Source organism: Equus asinus, chromosome 3, assembly GCF_041296235.1.
Source record: "Equus asinus isolate D_3611 breed Donkey chromosome 3, EquAss-T2T_v2, whole genome shotgun sequence".
Classification (NCBI taxonomy): domain Eukaryota; kingdom Metazoa; phylum Chordata; class Mammalia; order Perissodactyla; family Equidae; genus Equus; species Equus asinus.
In genome coordinates, this window is record NC_091792.1 from 121,642,800 (window position 1) to 121,659,922 (window position 17,123).

At 49.1% G+C, this 17,123-nt stretch overlaps 2 protein-coding genes across 2 annotated transcripts in view; one reads left to right on the forward strand and one right to left on the reverse strand.

Moving 5' to 3' along the window:
- SCFD2 (sec1 family domain containing 2) overlaps positions 1 to 4,522 on the forward strand; it is a 393,579-nt gene extending 389,057 nt beyond the window's left edge. Inside the window, exon 9 of the mRNA XM_014853490.3 lies at positions 2,760 to 4,522. Coding sequence (XP_014708976.1) covers positions 2,760 to 2,852 — 93 coding nt within the window. The 3' untranslated portion in view covers positions 2,853 to 4,522. The remainder of the gene's footprint in view (positions 1 to 2,759) is intronic.
- Positions 4,523 to 10,054: 5,532 nt separating this feature from the next.
- On the reverse strand, positions 10,055 to 15,330 carry RASL11B (RAS like family 11 member B). The gene is made up of 5 exons (XM_014853489.3): positions 15,228 to 15,330; positions 14,276 to 14,743; positions 13,569 to 13,625; positions 12,350 to 12,426; positions 10,055 to 11,553 (listed from the first exon to the last, which is right to left on the reverse strand). Exons 2-5 carry the CDS (start codon positions 14,415 to 14,417, stop codon positions 11,083 to 11,085), a joined length of 747 nt encoding a protein of 248 aa, XP_014708975.1. The 5' UTR covers positions 14,418 to 14,743; positions 15,228 to 15,330; the 3' UTR covers positions 10,055 to 11,082.
- Positions 15,331 to 17,123: the final 1,793 nt, after the last annotated feature.

A 17,123-nucleotide genomic window follows, 5' to 3' on the forward strand; every position in this document is an offset into this window, starting at 1 on the left:
GCTTGGCTAGCTGTGAGGGGCCCGGTCTTTGGTTCCAGCTCAGTGGAGGTGACCGAACCCACAGTCTCTGTCAGCAGTGGCTGGAAGGCCAACACACAGCCCGAGAGTGATGGATTCTTTAGGCTCGGTTACCGCTGCTCTAGACGTTTCGACATCAACTGAGCCTAGAGCCTTTCTCTCCAAGTTCCTTAATGCTGCCAACAAGACAAGCATCCCGAGAGACTCGCTCTAGCCCTTGCACTTGCCCTCACCTCAGCCAGAGAGGCATCTGCCGTCTTGGCGTTGGAACTAAGTTCCACAGGGGCAGGCAGTGGTGGTGGGGACTGGCAGGTCACGAGGGCAGGAGGGGAGCCTTTGGCACCGTGGCTACACTGACCTCTACCACCGCATAAGAGTCTGCTGCCAGAGAGTGTGCAAAGGATTTGTGTCTTTATGCGTGCGCTTTTTAAAGTATCTGAATAAGGGTTTCTTAACTTGTGGTCTAGGAATCCTAGTTGTCCACAAACCTCACCTAAAACTGCATTCAAAATCTTGTGTGTACAAACATATGTATATTTTTCTAGGGAGTTCTTAGCTGTCATAAGACTCCAAGGGAGGCCTATGACCCAATCACAAAACCACAATAAAATAGCAGTTCACACTTGCTGGGTACCTCCCGCGCTCTACGCACGCGACCTTATGGCATCCTTGCCACAACCCTCCGAGCTCCGGGCTGCTGTTTTCCTTCTGGGACAGATAGAGTGAGGCTCCAAGGGAGGTGACTTTCCCCAGGACACATAGCCCATCAGAGGTGGCGCTGGGCTCTGTGGGGGTCTGATGAGTGAGCTAGCCTAGGAGCCGCCATTCTTAACCGCCTGTTGGGCTTGGCGTGGAAGGCCCTGAGCAGTGAGCAGAGACCCTCCTCAGAGCCACATAGTCAAGTGGTGTCTACACCGTGTGTGGGTGCTCAGGCGATGCTAATAGTCACTCACTGCCCTCAGACTCTCATCACATGGCTTTCAAGGAAAAATGTGAGCACAGATTTCAGTGTATTTTTGTCTGCCAAAAATATGATTTGGCTGACATTAACCATATATTTTTTAAGACAATTCTCTTTCAAGAAAAAGTAAAATATCTGCTTGCAAAGACTAAGTTTTGTTTTAAACAGAAAGTTTTTTAATAACCCTCATTTCTTTAACAAAAAACACAAAAAAATTATAAAATGCTTTCTTCCCCCCCCCCCCCTTCCTTGACTTCGGCCCCATCTGCTTTTCCTCCACATTAGAGTAGACTCTGTTTTTGACCAGTAAGCTAGGAAGTGGGAATTGGTGACTTCAGTGGCTTGGTTACACCTGGGACAACTGTGGGGGCGGGAAGGGGAGATAGTGAAGTGTGCAGTGCCAACCCGCACGCTCCCAGGAGGCACAGCCAGGCCTGCTGCCGGCCGTGCAATCCCCTTCGCTCAGGTGCTGGGCTGGGGTTCTGACTCTAGGACCTCCTTCCCCATTCCCATAGGCACCCCTCATCTAGCGGGTGTACGGTACCTGCCTGTGCAGAACCTTACCAGCTCTTACAAAGCACCCACAGCCCCAGCCCGGCCCTGGGAAACAAGCTCTCCGAGTCCCGCAGAGACCAGTCTGCCCCAGAGGAAAGGTCTAGACTGAGGGAAGCAGGAAGGTCCCCAGAAGGCCAGGCCGGAGTGGCCCAAAGGTCCATGTGGACTGGGGGAGTAAGGCAGCCTTGCCTGGAGCCCTTGATGATAGAGAAGTGACCAGACAGGCGCTGGGATGCTGGAGCCAGCCTGCCTGGGTTGCACTCCTGACTCAACTGTTTCCTGTGTGTCCTGGACAAGTTACTTCACCTTTTGTACTTTATTTTCCTTATCTGTGAAATAAGTGTGATATATATATACCTATTTTATAAGGTTGTTATGAAGATTAAATGGATATTAAATGAGATCATCCTCAGGGCCTGACACATCATGAGAACTAACAAATCTTAGCTGATATCATCATTATTGTCATGTTTGTTATGGGCTGAATTGTGACCCCTTCCCCAAAAGATGTTGAAATTCGAACCCCTAGTACCTGTGAATGTGACCTCGGGGTCTTTCAGATGATCAAATTAAGATGAGGTCAATAGAGTGAGCTCTAATCCAGTATAAAAAGGGGGAATTTGGACACATAGAGGGAAGACGATGTGGAGACACACGGAAGCTAAGAGGGAAGCATGGAACAGATTCTCCCTCACAGCCCTTAGAAGGAGCCAGCACCTGATCTTAGACGTCTGGCCTCCAGAACTATGAGACAAGAAATTTCTGTTATTTAAGCCACCCAGTTTTTGGATCTAGGAAATTAATACAGTCATCATCATCATCACCCACAACAACATCTACCTCTTGAGTGTGCCTTCGTGTGCTCCCTACCGGAGGAGGAAACCTTGATATTGAGGTCACATTACTGGATCGCAAAGCGATGGTATGATCAAATTCAATTTAGCAGCAGCGTGGTGGCTGGGCTTGGCCATTCTCAGTGCCCACTGGTTAAAGATTCAGTAGACACAGCCCCGCTGTCCCACAGGCCACCCCAGACTGTGCACCCCCCCACCCAGAACACTAGCATCCGATGACAGTCAAGCTGCCGCCTTCTGCCTTTGTCTGCACAGTGCCCCATTCCGTGCCTCCCCACAAAGAAATTGTTGCAGTTTCTTTCTCCTCATCTAATAATCTGAAATTGGCTCCCCTAATTGTCTGCTGTGTGTTTGCCCCCTCCTGTTGTTAGGTAATTGTGCTGTCCACACGACTCCTGAAGCCACTTAACATTCCTGAGCTGTTATTTGCAACTGACCGGCTGCATCCGGACCTTGGCTTCTGAGCGTCCGCTAAGAAGATGAGACCTACCTGAGCTGGAAATACCAATACCGCTGCCTGTCGCCATTCAAGATGTGCCTCCAAAGCCAGCATCCTTGTTACCAGTGTGGATATGACTGATTTCTGCCCTACGGGTTTGATAACCCTGCAGCAAAGTTCTTTGCTTGGATTGCTGCAGTTCTTAATTTCATTTTCCTAAAGGCCTCAAACTGCCTTTCAGCTGGCCTAATTCGTGATAATTCCCATTTATCCTTAACCCTCTGTTTGTGATCTTCCTGATTCCACCTTCAGGTTCATTAATTCTAAATCAAGCCTGCTGGTAAGTGTTGGTAGATTACAAGCCTTTTGATCTGCAGTTGCTCAAGAAGAAACTAGACATGCTTTAGAATTATGAGTGTGAGGAAAAGTTTGGTTTTTCTTAAGATTATATAACTGAGGAGGCAACATTACAAATAGGATCGGAGGCTTTGTTTCTGTCTTTATCTGAGACATTTCTGGAAAGTGAGGCAGGGAGGGGTGGTGGCTGAGCTGGGCCGGCCGTCTGCCTGCGCTGTAAATCGGCAGCCACAACAAAGGCTGCATTGTTCTAGCTTGTTCCACGGCCCGGGCCGCCAGCCTACTTGGAATGGCAGTGGGAGAGAGGTTGATTGGAGGCTGTCTCTGCCCATAAGAGTCTTCCTCCCTTCCTGAAGAAAGGCCCCAGTAAAGATATCTGGTCCCAGGGAGTGTAGATCGGAACCCCAAAGCCTGTGACTTTTTTAATTTAGCATTTCTATTGAAATATAAAGCTTTCTTTCTGTAAATCTAACTTTTCCTTCTGGCCATAGCAGAAAAACCTAGATTCACCTAGTAAAATTATATAAGAACGCTGGCAAAAGTAACCGCTTGGAACATTTGTAGGTGTGTGATTGATGGAAATCTCTAGCATCTCTAAAAGATGTTTGTAATAAAGAGATAAAGCTGAAAAACAGTTTCTAGTGTGGATTAAACAGGTAGAGGAAATAAAATGTAAGCCAAAAGACTCACAGGTCTCTGATTTTAGTCATTTTATGAAACATTGTCATTTTATGAAAAACTGTGAAGTTGGAAATCATTCTGAGACATAGTCAAAGCAGATTTTATAGACACCAATGTTCTCTTTTTTTGTCCAAGTGTGTTTTCCACCTAACACCAGCTCTTGCACGGTGCTGAAATACTGGAGACATCAGATGCTTCTTTCATTCCTCTCATCTAGAAGTTTCAATCTGAGGAAGGAAGAAAATGACAATAGTCCAAAAGGAATGATAACAAAAACAGGCATCACTATTTTCTAAAATAAAATAAAGTACCCAGTTATGTGTCTCAAATCTGCATTCATTCCTTCATTCAATCATTCATTCATTCCAAATATTGAGCGCACATTCCAGGCCACCGTAGGAGCAAGCCAGATGCATCCCTGACTCCACGGCTCCCCCCGAGGAGCACCTGGGGCTTCTCTGACGCTTGGGCCCTGTGTGAGCATCCGCTCAAGGTTAAGTTTTAAACCATATGTTCACATGCAAAGGAAACTTTCTGGAAATGTAAAAACCAAACTGCTAACAAGTGGTTCCCTCTGGGAAGGAGTGTAGAATGGAAGGAAAGGGGAAGTCTCACCCTTGATGTACTTCTGTGTTGTTTGAATTTATTTCACAGCTAACATGGATTTGTGTATTATTTTTGTGGATTTAACGTATTTTTACAAGTTTATTTTTTTATTTTAAAAAAGAATATTCAAAAGCTTCTAAACTGAAATGATAAAGGAAGTTCCTGATTGCAAATGTTACCAGGGAGCAGTTCCTATGTCCCGAAGATGTTCTCAACACAGTCATGTGCCACATACGACATTTCGGTCAATGACAGACCACATGTACAACAGTGGCCCCATAGGATTAGTACCATGTAGCCTAGGTGTGTAGGCTATATGGTACTAATATACCACATTAGTATATGGCTACTTTCTAGATTTGTACAAGTACACTGTGATGTTCGCACAGCAACGAAATCGCCTAACAATGCATTTCTCAGAACGTATCCCCGTCGTTAAGTGACGTATGACCGTAGTATTTAAATGTGGCCAAAGGCAGTCTCTGAGTGGTGGCAGGAAGTGTCAAAAGTTTGGTTTACAATCGTCTTTTCCCATCTCTCTGGTCCCTGGTTGGAGGAACTGAGCTAAGCAGGCAATCGGGTAGTAGAAGGCTTTGCAGAAAAGGCAAGCCGGAAGAAGTTTGTGGGGACCCGAGTTGGTTTGAATAAGAAGGTAGGAGCCACAGGACAGAACACTGTCCCTTGAATGAAAAGCAGGAGCATAAAGGACACCTGGTATAAATCCCACAAGGGCCCTCACCAGACAGGGAGAAAGGGGGTCCGGGAAGTGGCACACTGGCCCCTTGGCAGAGCATCCTGAGACCTCTCCGGGATCGCCAGCTCCCTGTGCTCATTGCCCAGGGGTGGGAGGGGATGGCTGAGGATCAGATCACGCTTCTGCCCCCTGTGAAGGGGCAGCGGGTAGGACAGAGCGCCACAGGCTTCCCTGGGTTTACGTCTCCACTCTGTCGCTCCCAGCCGTGTGGCTCTCTCCAAGCCCTGCCTCCACCTGTGAACAGAGACAGTAAGGGATGGTGCCCGCCTCAGGAGAGGGTAGCTATGGAGGGAAGCCATCCCAAACACAGCAGCCAGCACCGGACACCAAGGAAGGTGAGTTTTTACTGCTTGAGGACACCAAGGAAGTCACCTCACAAAACCATAAAGTATCAACAGAAGAATAATGTCAAATGAAGAGAAAATATGGAGGCCTTCCTGGGGTCCACAAGGAGATGAGAGAACAGGGGAGGAATGACACCATGGTCCCACATATTTCCAAGACAGAAGCCAGGAGTGGGGCCTGGAACCCAATCGGATGGCTTGGGTTCCAGTCCCACCTCTTCCACAGAGTAGTTCATTTTTCCAAGTCTCAGTTGATATGAGATTGGACAATGGTAGGACCTGCTGCATTGAGTTGTGAGAATTAAAAGAATTAATATGTGTAAAGCACTTAAAACATGGCACATGGTGAGAGGCTAAGTACATGTAAGAATCACCATTCTTGGTAGCGAATGTCTGATGATTGTGCATGCAGGGCCCTCTGTCTCTCATAGAACCTTCTCCATCATTAATGTTACCACCAAGTAGTTGTGTGGATTCTGAGACTGACTCCCTAATTTACCATTTGGACTTCATCCAAATGTACTAATTCTAAGGGGACTTTCTCCCTCCCGGATGTCAGCCACACGAAGGCTGAACTGAGTGGCGGTGCTGGTTTCTCCTCTTTCGGGCCTGGGTCTGAGTGTTTACTGCCTAAATTGGCTGGCCCGAGCCAAAACAAGCACATACAAATGCAAACCTTCTGCCAACGACCGCACAGGCCACTCTTCATAAACACAATCGATGGAGGTGTAAATACTTCATAGCAATTGACTTCTGCCTTTGTAAACCCTCTTTCTGGAATTCACTTCCCAGCAAACATAGCGGGCAAAGCTAAGTGTTTGGAAGTGCTGGGGAGCTGCGTCAGCCAGCCGTTGTCCCCAGAGGACCAGGGCCTATGGAAATGGCTCTGTTTATACCACGACCCCCTCCATTTCAATGTTATCCCAATAACAAAGAATTCCATCAAGATCCCCCCAACACCACTATTATTTATGTTACCCTGGTTACCAGAAGCGGAATCTCAACAACAAATAATCCAGTATTACAAATGTTGTCTGCAGGCCCTTCCCAAGAAACATTAAGAAACTCCATCTCTATTTTAAAAGGATTTTAAAAAGACAAAAACAGATGATGGAGGGTATTTGAGAAGGGAGCATGAGGGTTGGTGGCTGGAATCTTGCCACAATCAGTAACAACCCTAATCTTGTTCTCTTTTCACCAAAATAGGAGAGTAATGAGGACAAGAAGAACTTTCTGAAAACTTCTTTTTATAGATTCTAAAGGAGTGAAGAAAACACCAGTTTTCCTGGGTTACTTCATATGATAAATAAAGCCCTCTAATTCCTTCTGGCCACTCCCCAAGGGCCCTGTCCTGACTTACAGCAGCCCCCCTTTCCCCAAAAGAGCAGAGGCAGAACCAGGAGTTACCCAGCTACCCATTGGGAGGGATTTGCCCACAAGCTTGTTCGTTTGTCCAGAAAACACATTTGCTTTCTCTCTCTTGGGGTGCAGGATGAACGTTGAAATCCCAGTTCACCAGACCGAGGGGCTCACTATAAACACGCCCATAGCTCCTAAACCTGGGGCTCGGCGCTGGCTGGGCAGGCGATGCGCTGATGGGGCGCCGTGTGAACGCCCGCGGGGCGAGGAGCCCAGGGGCCCGGATGGTTTAGCCATCTGGGCACATAGCACACAGTGCCAGGAGGCTACAGAGTGTTCCGAATGGTTTTGATTTGTGCCAGAGAGGAAACTCGAAAGCCAGACATCACTACAGACAAGGATCCGGTTCTGAGGCAGACGGGCTGGAGCTGTGCTGGGCCCCCGCCCCTGCCTGGATGTCTTTATTACTGAGCTGGGACTGGAGGCCAGTGAACAGCCAGCTGATGGCAACAGCAGATGTGGCCCTGGCAGCCAGGAGGGCCTGGGGCCAGGGAGGAGCCACAAACCCACTGCAGCAACAGGGAGCCTGAGGAAAGCAGGACAGGGAACATGGGCCAGGGCAGGGAGGGCCAAAAGACAAGAGGAGAGCTCCAAGGGGGGGCTTTGCTTGAGGAGTCAGTGCTGGGAAGTGGTGGGCCGGCTGCCCGGGGTTTAGGCTGTGGCATCAGACTGACTTGGGGTGGAGTCCTAAATTGCCTCTTAGAAGCTGGACCAGCTACTTAATTCTGCTGAGCCTCCCTTCTCCGATCTGTAGAAGGCACTAAAGATGGATTGTGGGGTTGGTGTGGAGAACACAAATTACTTCAAGCATCTCACACAGTGCCCAGCACATGGGTTTCCTATCAACAGAAACAGCAATTATTACTACCTATGTGGCCCTAAGCGGGTAATTGAATCTGTCTGAGCTTCAGTTTTCTCATCTTTAGAATGGAAATGGCGTACTACCTTCCTCCCAGGATTCTTCGAAAGATTAAAGGAGAACATTTATAATCGGGCACACTAAATGCTCAATAAATTGTAATTCCTCTCCTTTCTCCGCTCCCCTGCCATCTCCCCCACGTCCCTCCTTCCCCTTACCCAGGTGGCAGAGGAGTGTCCCCTCCCTAGGTGGGAGAGGGCTGTGCCTCAGGGCCATATGGTTGTGGTTCAGAAATTTAAAAGCAAACAGGGATTAAGAGACACTAATGATGAAAGAGATTCGTGAAAGTAATGAAACATGAAGCTAAATTCATGAGAATAGAAGAAAACACGGTGTCTTCTAAAACTATAAATAAGTCAGCCTGAGACAGCACAGCACTGGGACTTGGGTGGTCTCCAGCCGGGACTCGCTCTCTCCCAGAGCAGCCTAGAAGAAATCACTTTATCCCCCAGGATGGACTAGAGCTCTGAGATTCCTCCCGGCCCCAACTTCTAAGGTGAAGTAAGAGAAACTGAGTCCAGCCCAGGGGAAATGTGGGGCAACCATGAGGGGCCAGGTGGTCGGAGGTACGGCTCACAAGGGAGCAGGAGAGGCCTGCAGGCCCTTGAGCAGGCGGCAAGGAGCAGGGAAGGCCGCAGTAGGCCCGGAACACACGGACGCCCTGCTCGGCACCTTTATCTTCAATTCCAGAACATGGGTAGGAGACCACTGTTAAGTATATAAAGATTAACCTCTCACTCACTGGACATTGTTCATACAACCACAAAGAATGAAAAATAAAAGCGAGCAGGGCTGGCCCAGTGCATAGTGGTTAGGTTTGTGCACTCTGCTTCAGTGGTCTGGGGTTCGCAGGTTCGGATCCCGGGTGCGGACCATACACTGCTCATCAAGCCATGCTCTGGTGGCATCCCACATACAAAATAGAGGAAGATGGGCATGGATGTTAGCTCAGGGCCAACCTTCCTCACCGAAAAAATAATTAAATAAAAGTGAGCAGAATCTAGTCAGATACCTGTCACTGCCTTTGAATTGAGATGTTTTTAGAAAGTCATATTAGCACCATTTCCCTCCCTGTCCCCAACACACACCCGCGTCTCAGAGGTTGGGTTAGGCTTGAAGTGTAGAACAGTGCCCTGCATAGATGCAGCATTTGGGACGTCACCAGAAGCCCTGTCAAGAGCAGGCAGGAAATTTGCTCTGGGAAAACAGATTTGTAAGTCTAGCGCCACACAGGAGGCCCTTACTAGCTACACATTTTGGCTGCTTCCCTTGGTCCTGCAGCCCCACATATACCGCAGGATCTTCTATATGAAATATTATAAAGGAATAAGAACGTTGAACGTAGAAGACATTGATTCAGGTCCTTTCTGTGACCTGAAGGACGTCACTCACAGCTCAGAGCGTTTTTCTCCCCTGTGAAATGGTAGGATTACCTCTCCCACCCTCCTCACAGGGTTAGCCTTCGGACTGAAGATCAGATGTTTGAAAGCACCAGTCAACTAGAAGGTGTGATTATCTGCCGGTAAAGTTGGTGACTCACTTAGCTTGCATGAAAGATCTCCCAGGCCCAGATGGAAGTGGACGGGGAGCCTGGCGGTTTTCACACATACCCTTGTGGCAGGAGCTACATGGCAGGGACTCCTGAACAGCCCCAGATCAACGGCTAAGAGCTTCTACGATGAGGATAAAGGGCACTTTTTGAAAGCAGCACACCCAAAGAAGAGGTTTGCCAAATACAGCATGCATGGAGAAGGAGTCACCTTGTGCAGAAGCATGATCTGTAAGGCTTGGCTGAGAAATCTCTTAACAGCACAAAGCTTAGAGCCAGACATTGGTCTTAGGTTTACCTGGAGGATCACGAAGGAAATAAACAGCAGATATGCTACTTTGCATATAAAGCAGCAAATTACAATACTCACAGGATGCAGCCTCTAACGAGATATTTAACTTGCTTGTAAGCCTGTTTCCTCATCTGTAAAACGGGGACAATAACAGAATGCTCCTCACTGGTTTGCTGCGAGACTTAAGAGATAACCCTGGGCAGACACAACGCCTGACTCAACATGCCCGAGAAATGAAATGCTGAGTAACACTTTGTCTGAGGGACAGAAGGCCAACATTTCAAGAACGACCAAGTCAGACACCTGCTCTTTTAAAATGAGATTTATTGTACATAAAATAAATTAATTACAGTTTAAGTCAAAGCACGAGTGGCTTTTAAAGTGCATCCATGTAGGGGAATTGGCGGCGGCCCCTGCATCTGTTCACTTGCTGCAAGAGAGTGTTCTCTCGTTTTAGCCACTCACAGCCACCACTCGGCCGGGCCTAGGACGCAACCCGACGTCATTGTGTGAGCCGTTTACAAAAATCACACCAAAATCATTGGACACTTTTTTTTCTGTACCTGATGCAAGAGTTTAAAAAAAATTATACAGTCTCGCAATTACTCAAAGTCTGGGGCTGAAGAGTTGAGTTCTCAACCACCCAACACAGGCCCAATGAAGCCGACTCATCCTGCGTCAGGAGGTAGGGGCACCCTCCCGAGGCCAGGGACCCTTGCAGAGCTCCATCGACACAGCACTCAGCCCATGAACTCCACCTTTTTTTGGGGGGGTGGGGGGAGGGCTAGTATTTTCCTCTTTGTTCTTTAAAAAAAAACTGGGTATCCTTCAAGTTAGGAAGGCATTCTGTAAGGAATAGTGTTCCAGAGATGCAAATCATACTTGTAAGAGAAAAGCAATTCTTCCTCTTGGGGGGATAAAAAAAGAAAGAAGTGGAAAAAAAAAAAAAAAAGGAAAGCCTGTGAGAGCTGAATCTGTTCTTTCATTCCCATTGTAAATCACATCAATATATTTGGCAAAACTACAACCGACCATCATTTACAAGGTACTTAAGAACCAAATCCACCGCGATTATGCCCGCTCCCCACTGCAGAGAAAAAGAGTCTATTTCACATATGCAGAGTGTGGCTCGGTGGGCTCCTTCAAGCCTCATCAATTCTGTCCCCCTGCTCAGAACAACGCTTCCTTTTCTGCAGCAGTCCCGTAGGCCCTCCTGGCCCCTCTGCTCCAGCCCCTTCTGGAACCATGAATCACTGGCAGCATTCAACATTCCCGCCCCGGAAGAACCTCAGGCCCTCTTTCCAGGAAGGCCAACCCCCTTGAGCACCCCTGCTTCACACGGAGGTGACAGTCCTCACTTTGGCCGAGAGCGCTTGCTTGAACCTCCTCTTCAGGTCCTGCATGTTGGGCGACTTGGGCCTGGGGATGAGGGAGGTTCTTCGCTTCTCTGGCGTGCTGCTGGGCTGCTGTTTGTGACTCACTTCTTTGCACAGGACGTGGAAAGCGTTGTAGACGTCGTTGTAATTTTCACTGACCGACACTTCATAGAAGGAGCAGCCCAGCATGCTGGCCAGCTGCAGTCCGAGCTGAGGGTCCACCTGCTTGATGTGCAACAGGTCAGCCTTGTTGGCCACGACCACCACAGGCAGCCGGGTGCCCAGGTGTAGCTGCTGGATGTGCTGGTGGAGCTGGCCGATGAGTTCATAGCTCTTGTGGTCAGTGATGGAGAAAACGATCACCACGGCGTCAGCCCAGCGAATGCACCTATTCAGCTGCTCGTTGCAGCTCAAGCCGTTCTCGTGGACCTGGAAGACAGGGGTGACGTCAAGGGGAAGGGTGAGTACCAAAAAGAGCCCTGGCTTCGCTGGATAGAGAATTCAAAAGAGCCCTTCACAGTAACGCCAGGTTGCGGGCCATAAACAAGTTATATCCCCACACACTTCAGCTTTCTTGACAATATGTTGATCCAGCTGCACGGAGTTGGAATAAATAACAGTGCAGCTCACCACACTCAAGTGGAAAATTGACCTGCAGAGAACTCCACGCTGAGAGACTTTGTAGTTGCACAAAATGGGAAATTAACTGGCTAGACAGTAAGTCTGGGGAAGTAAAGATAGGAGCTGGAAGCATTTAAACCTGGATAACTGCCCAGTCCAAGAGGGGAAAAAACCACACGCACACACCAGCATGGCTCTTTTGTCTGCAGAGAAACTTTCTGCAACATAAAAGTGACTCCAAGTATTTGGAGACTGTCCCTAGATGTTTGATTTTTAATGCCGCGAACACAAATGTAAAACCTGACCTTTTTAACCACAGCCAGGGAAGTCTGCCAATTCCAAGTGTGTTTGGTTTGGTCCTTCCTGCTGGGTGGAATCCTCCTAACAGAAAATTTCTGCCTCTTAGCCAAATCTCCCAAATTAAGCCAGGCTAAGACTGACCAACAGCCAGATACAAGCGAAGGGTCAAACAACACCTAAAAGCCTAGATCTGACTCCCCCGATCTCTCTCCTCCTTCAGCATGAGGTCCTTTGAGAAGAACTGAACAATTCCACCGCCATGCAGGTCCCCACTGACGGAGTCCCACACCTCAGAGCTTCTCACCTGAACACCTGGAGTGTCTTGAACCTGAATAGCCAGGGTTTCACCTTCTATTTGGACTTGTCTGGTATAAAGATTACCTATCAAGGGGGGGAAAAAAAGATTATGTTCATCCTTCTCGTACAACTTTTAAAACACTGTGGGATTTTTTTTTTAACTTAGAAAATATAACCTGAACCGATGCACAAAAATAAGCTCTAGTTTATCCTAGTTCACGGGCTTATTTCAGATTTCTTTTTAAACAACTGTATATTTAACCTCGTGTTCATGGATTTATTAAAACCAGGGCAAAGTTTGAAAGTTTTTGGAAACTGATTTGTCTAATTTTAAACTTCCCTATTTAGAGGATTTCCTTGAAGCAAATTTTCTGGGTCAGCATGCGTGGGATTTCTGTCTATTTTATTTTAGCACTTTATTGCTCTTTGACATAAATTTATATTTTAGCTATTAGATATAATGGCCTGATAGGCAAATACTGTTAGTAAATGCATAGATGACATTAGCATTGAAATAAAAATATGACATAATGAGAGCCAGCTCTATATCACAGCAGAAGGCTGCCATGCCTTATCTTGGGATGGTTTATACAGCGCATTTCAAAGAATCCCCTGTAGGTAACTTCATATGGTCTAAGGAATTAAGCAATTAGCTAACAGAGCATAGGTAGAAAGCCCTTAAGCCTTCTCACTGGCTATTCTTAATCATAGGGATTGAAATAGTATCCTCATTTATTCAGGAACTCTCTTCCTAAAATTCTACCATCTCGTTATTTTTGTTTGTTAAGAAAAGAGAACTTTAGGTTTACAACTGCTCTCCTTTGGCCTTTGCTTTAAAAGGTCACCTCTGAAAGGCAGCCAGCAGAGAGGGCAACACATTGGGGGAGGAGCTGGCCATCTTCTTTTTTTTTTTTTATGACTTTTGCAGGAGTGTTTTCAAGGGAGAGGCTCTTGAGTACAAAGGGTGCTTCCAACTGGGGTCCCTATAGTTAAAACATACCAAGGGGAATACTTTCAGGCACTTGATAAAATGATGAATGGGCTTGGAATGGAATGAGGCCAGATGGCAGTTATGGGAAGGAGAGAGCACCGGAGGGGGTGAGCAAAGTTGGAAGTGGCAGGGTCCTGATGCTCAGACTGTCACTCTGGAGCCTGGGAGACTGAAAAATGGGAACAGCGGTCCTTGTGCAAGCTGACAGTATTTTCCTCAAATGCCATTTCCTCACCTGCATTTCGTTCGTAGTCACCAATGAATCGTTTGGTAAGGAACCGGACCACCAGAGCTGCAGGTCGAAAAGATAAAGCAAAGAGGGTGAACCCTGGCACAAGAAGTTTCATGGGTCTCCACCCCACCCCCAGCCTGGAAAACAACTCTCCCAGAGAAAGCCAGCCGGCCACCAAGTAAAATTCCTACCCCGCAGCTCCTTGACCCTTCTTCCAGACACAACGGAGAGGGGGCTAGAAGGCATGGAAGGCACTGTGAATTATGGCTGTGTCCAGCTGGAAAGGTCATTTGGCCCACCCTGCTCCTGTGAGGCGGGCTGAGCCACACCTAAGCCTTCCCGCAGACAAATGTCTTTCCTAACCTTAAAGATCTCCAGGAGGGGCTACGTTCACTAACTCTCCTTTCGATGTGAGGCACTGCCAGAGGCTCCAGAACCCCCAAATTCTAATCCCAGTTGGGCCGGTGGTGCCGGGAGGGTCCCCGGCCGTTCAGGATCCCAGTTTCCCTCATCTGATGAGGGAGAGGGTAGGAAGCGATGATGGCTGAGGTCCCTCCCGAGGGGCAGCGGATCAACCGGAGAGGGTGAGCGGTCCAGCTGCAGCTCGTCTCCCCGCCCCCCAGCGGCTCCTTTATCCTCAACTCCCAGCGGGGGCCGCCCACGTCCAGCCCCGGAGATAAGCGGCTTCTGCCCCGCGCGCGAGGACTCACCGGTCTTGCCCACGCCGCTGGCCCCAACCACGGCGATCTTGACCAGACGGCGGCCCGCCGCCCCCAAGCAGCAATCGGCGGCGGCGGCGCTGCCCGGAGTGGGGTACTCAGCGATGGTACACATGTTCTGAATAAGGCGCATCGCCGCTCCAGCCGGGGCTGCACCGCGCGGGACGGGAGCTGGGGGGCGGGAAGAGGCTCGCGCTGCGCAGGAGCGGGCGGGAGGACCGGGCCGGGGCTCCGCGGTGAAAGGCGCAGCGGCGGGCGGGCGCGGCGCAGGCTCCGGCGGGCTCAGGCTCGGGGTTGGGACGGCACCCGGCTGCGCGCGCGCCGTTTTCTCCGGTGCCGGCCCCGCCCCCTGCCTCCTGCAGCCAATCCCCAGGCGCCCTGCGCGAGGCCCCGCCTCCGGCGCCACTCTGCGCGCGCCGCGCCCCTGTGGGCGCCGGAGCCAGTGCGGTCCCCTGTGAGCTGCGGGGAAAATGGGGCAGCGGGCTCGAGTGGGGCCACGGGTGGGCAGGAGCCGGCGGCCGGGCAGAGCAGTCGGCCGGGATCCCGCCGCGCGGGCACGAGGCAGATGCTGTGGCTGCGGAGTTGGGGCCGCCTCGGGTTCCAAAAAGCGGGGCTGGGCCTGGGGGCGGGCGTGGGGGAGGCCCGTCCCCTGCCACCCCGCCCCGGTGCGCGCAGCCCGGGCGCCCGAGAGCAGTTCCCGGGCATCTGTCCCCGCCCACTCCCTGCGGCCGACTGACCTGCGGCCGGGTCCCTGCCCACCCTCAGGGAACCTGCCCCGGGAGGCCAGGGCCTCCGGGTGTGAGTGCTCGGGGTCGCCCGTCCTGCTTGGAGCCTGTCTCTTTAATTTGGGGCGTGATTGCACTAACTTGGGTGCATCCGGGGTGGCATCTTGGATTATAGATTTGGCTACAATGGTAATCAGTAACGAAGACCCCATACTCACCCACCGGAAACGGGACATTTGACTTTGGGGCAAAATAGTGTCACCCGTCTTGTTTTAGACCCACGTTCTCTGACTCTTGGCGGCGGCGCGATGGATCGCTCCTCCTCTGACAAGCTCACGTGAACGCACAGACGGTCGGGTGCAGATGCAGCACACCCAGAGGCAAATCAAGAAGTAATTATAGAACAAGCTTTCTAGCGCCTCACACAGTCACACCTCCTCCAAGAGCTGTGGAATGGAAAGTAACAGTTACCTCTCTGTCTCCGGATACCCACTGGATTGGGAGGCAGAAACCAGAGTCCGCGCTTAGTCTCTAATCATAAGGAAGGGCAAGGTTGGTTAAGTGACTTGATGCCAAGGAAGATGTGTGCTTGCTCCCATAAAATCCAAGCTCCGGCCCTAAGTTACATCTCATCAGGGAAAGGCGACTTCCACGGTAGGCTCGGTTCCTCATCCAGGCGACATTCTGTAGCTGAAACTGCACAATGTCAGCAGACACTCAGGCTGACCTCTCCCCATCCCCCTACCCCACTCCCTACTCTCCTCACCCTTCGAACCTTGGGGGCCCCCAAATGTTCCAGAGGCTTTTATCCTGTGGTCATAGGACAACAAACACTGTGGCTTTGTGTCCACACTCATATTAAAGGTTGAAATGTAAAAATAAAATAAACTAATTCCCTTATCTACATGTGTCAGGCATCCAGTTTAACGGCACCTTCCATCCTCCATCTAATTGACAGGTATTTGACAGAATTTATGATGCTGACCCGCTCAGACTCTGAGGTGAACCCTCTTGCTTATCACCATTTAGGTGTTGGCAGGAATTCAAGGCGGAAATAGAAAGATCATCTCAAACTGCCGTGGTAGCAAATCTTCTTGAATGAGCAACATAATTAGCAAGACACACAACCTTAGCAGTAAACATGGTAAAAGGTTGACTTCAAGGGAGACCACTAGAACAAAATTAATTCAGCCATTTGAGTAAGAAGGAAAAAGAGCATTTCCAATATGCACCATGTCTTTCTGCGTGGTTTAAGTCAAACTTGAATTTCTGTCTACTATGAAATCGAACTTAGCAAGACTGTAATTACAGGTAACCATGTACTTTTAACACCCCCCCCCCAAAAAAGCCTGTAATTCTATCATGCTTACATGGTAAAATAATTACATAGTCTAAAGTCTTTTCTTTAACTGCCTTTTACACACACACAAATACACACACACTCACACCCAGATGTGAGAAAAGTTGTCAGGCAGAATTTTGCTTTGAATCATTTTAGCTTCTCAGGCTCGATTTTTCATTCCTGTGAGCCTGCACCAAGCCTATGATTTTTGTGTCTGAAACACAAAGGCTGAATTTGGTATTTTTATTTTGGGTCTAAATGATCTGGCTGTCCTTTAAAGAAGACAGAAAAGAGAGAAACCGGAGAACATTGGAGGAAATAAAGGGGAGCTCTTCCAGTTCCAAACATCTAGCAAACAGCCCATCTCCACCCCACTCCACCTTAGATGATGACACTGAGAATTACCCCTTCTTGGGAAGTCACAGAATTAACAAAAAGGAAAAAGAAGGGGCAGGAGAATTGATATATACTGAAGAATTGTTTATTCCAGGCTGTGGACTAGGGATTTAGCATACAAAAATCTCATTTTACCCTCATAACAGGCCAGGAGGTAGATATTATCATTGCTTCTTGTTGCAGTTTTCTCTCACTGCTTAGTAAACCACTACAAACCTTAGTGGCTCACAGTTCTGTGGGTTGACTGTGCTCAGCTGAGTGGCTCTTGCTTGGGCTCTCTCATGTTGTTGCAGTCAGATGACAGCTGGGGCTAGAATCATCTGACACCCCATCTGGCTAGACATCCAAGATGACTTCTTCACACACGTGTCTACAT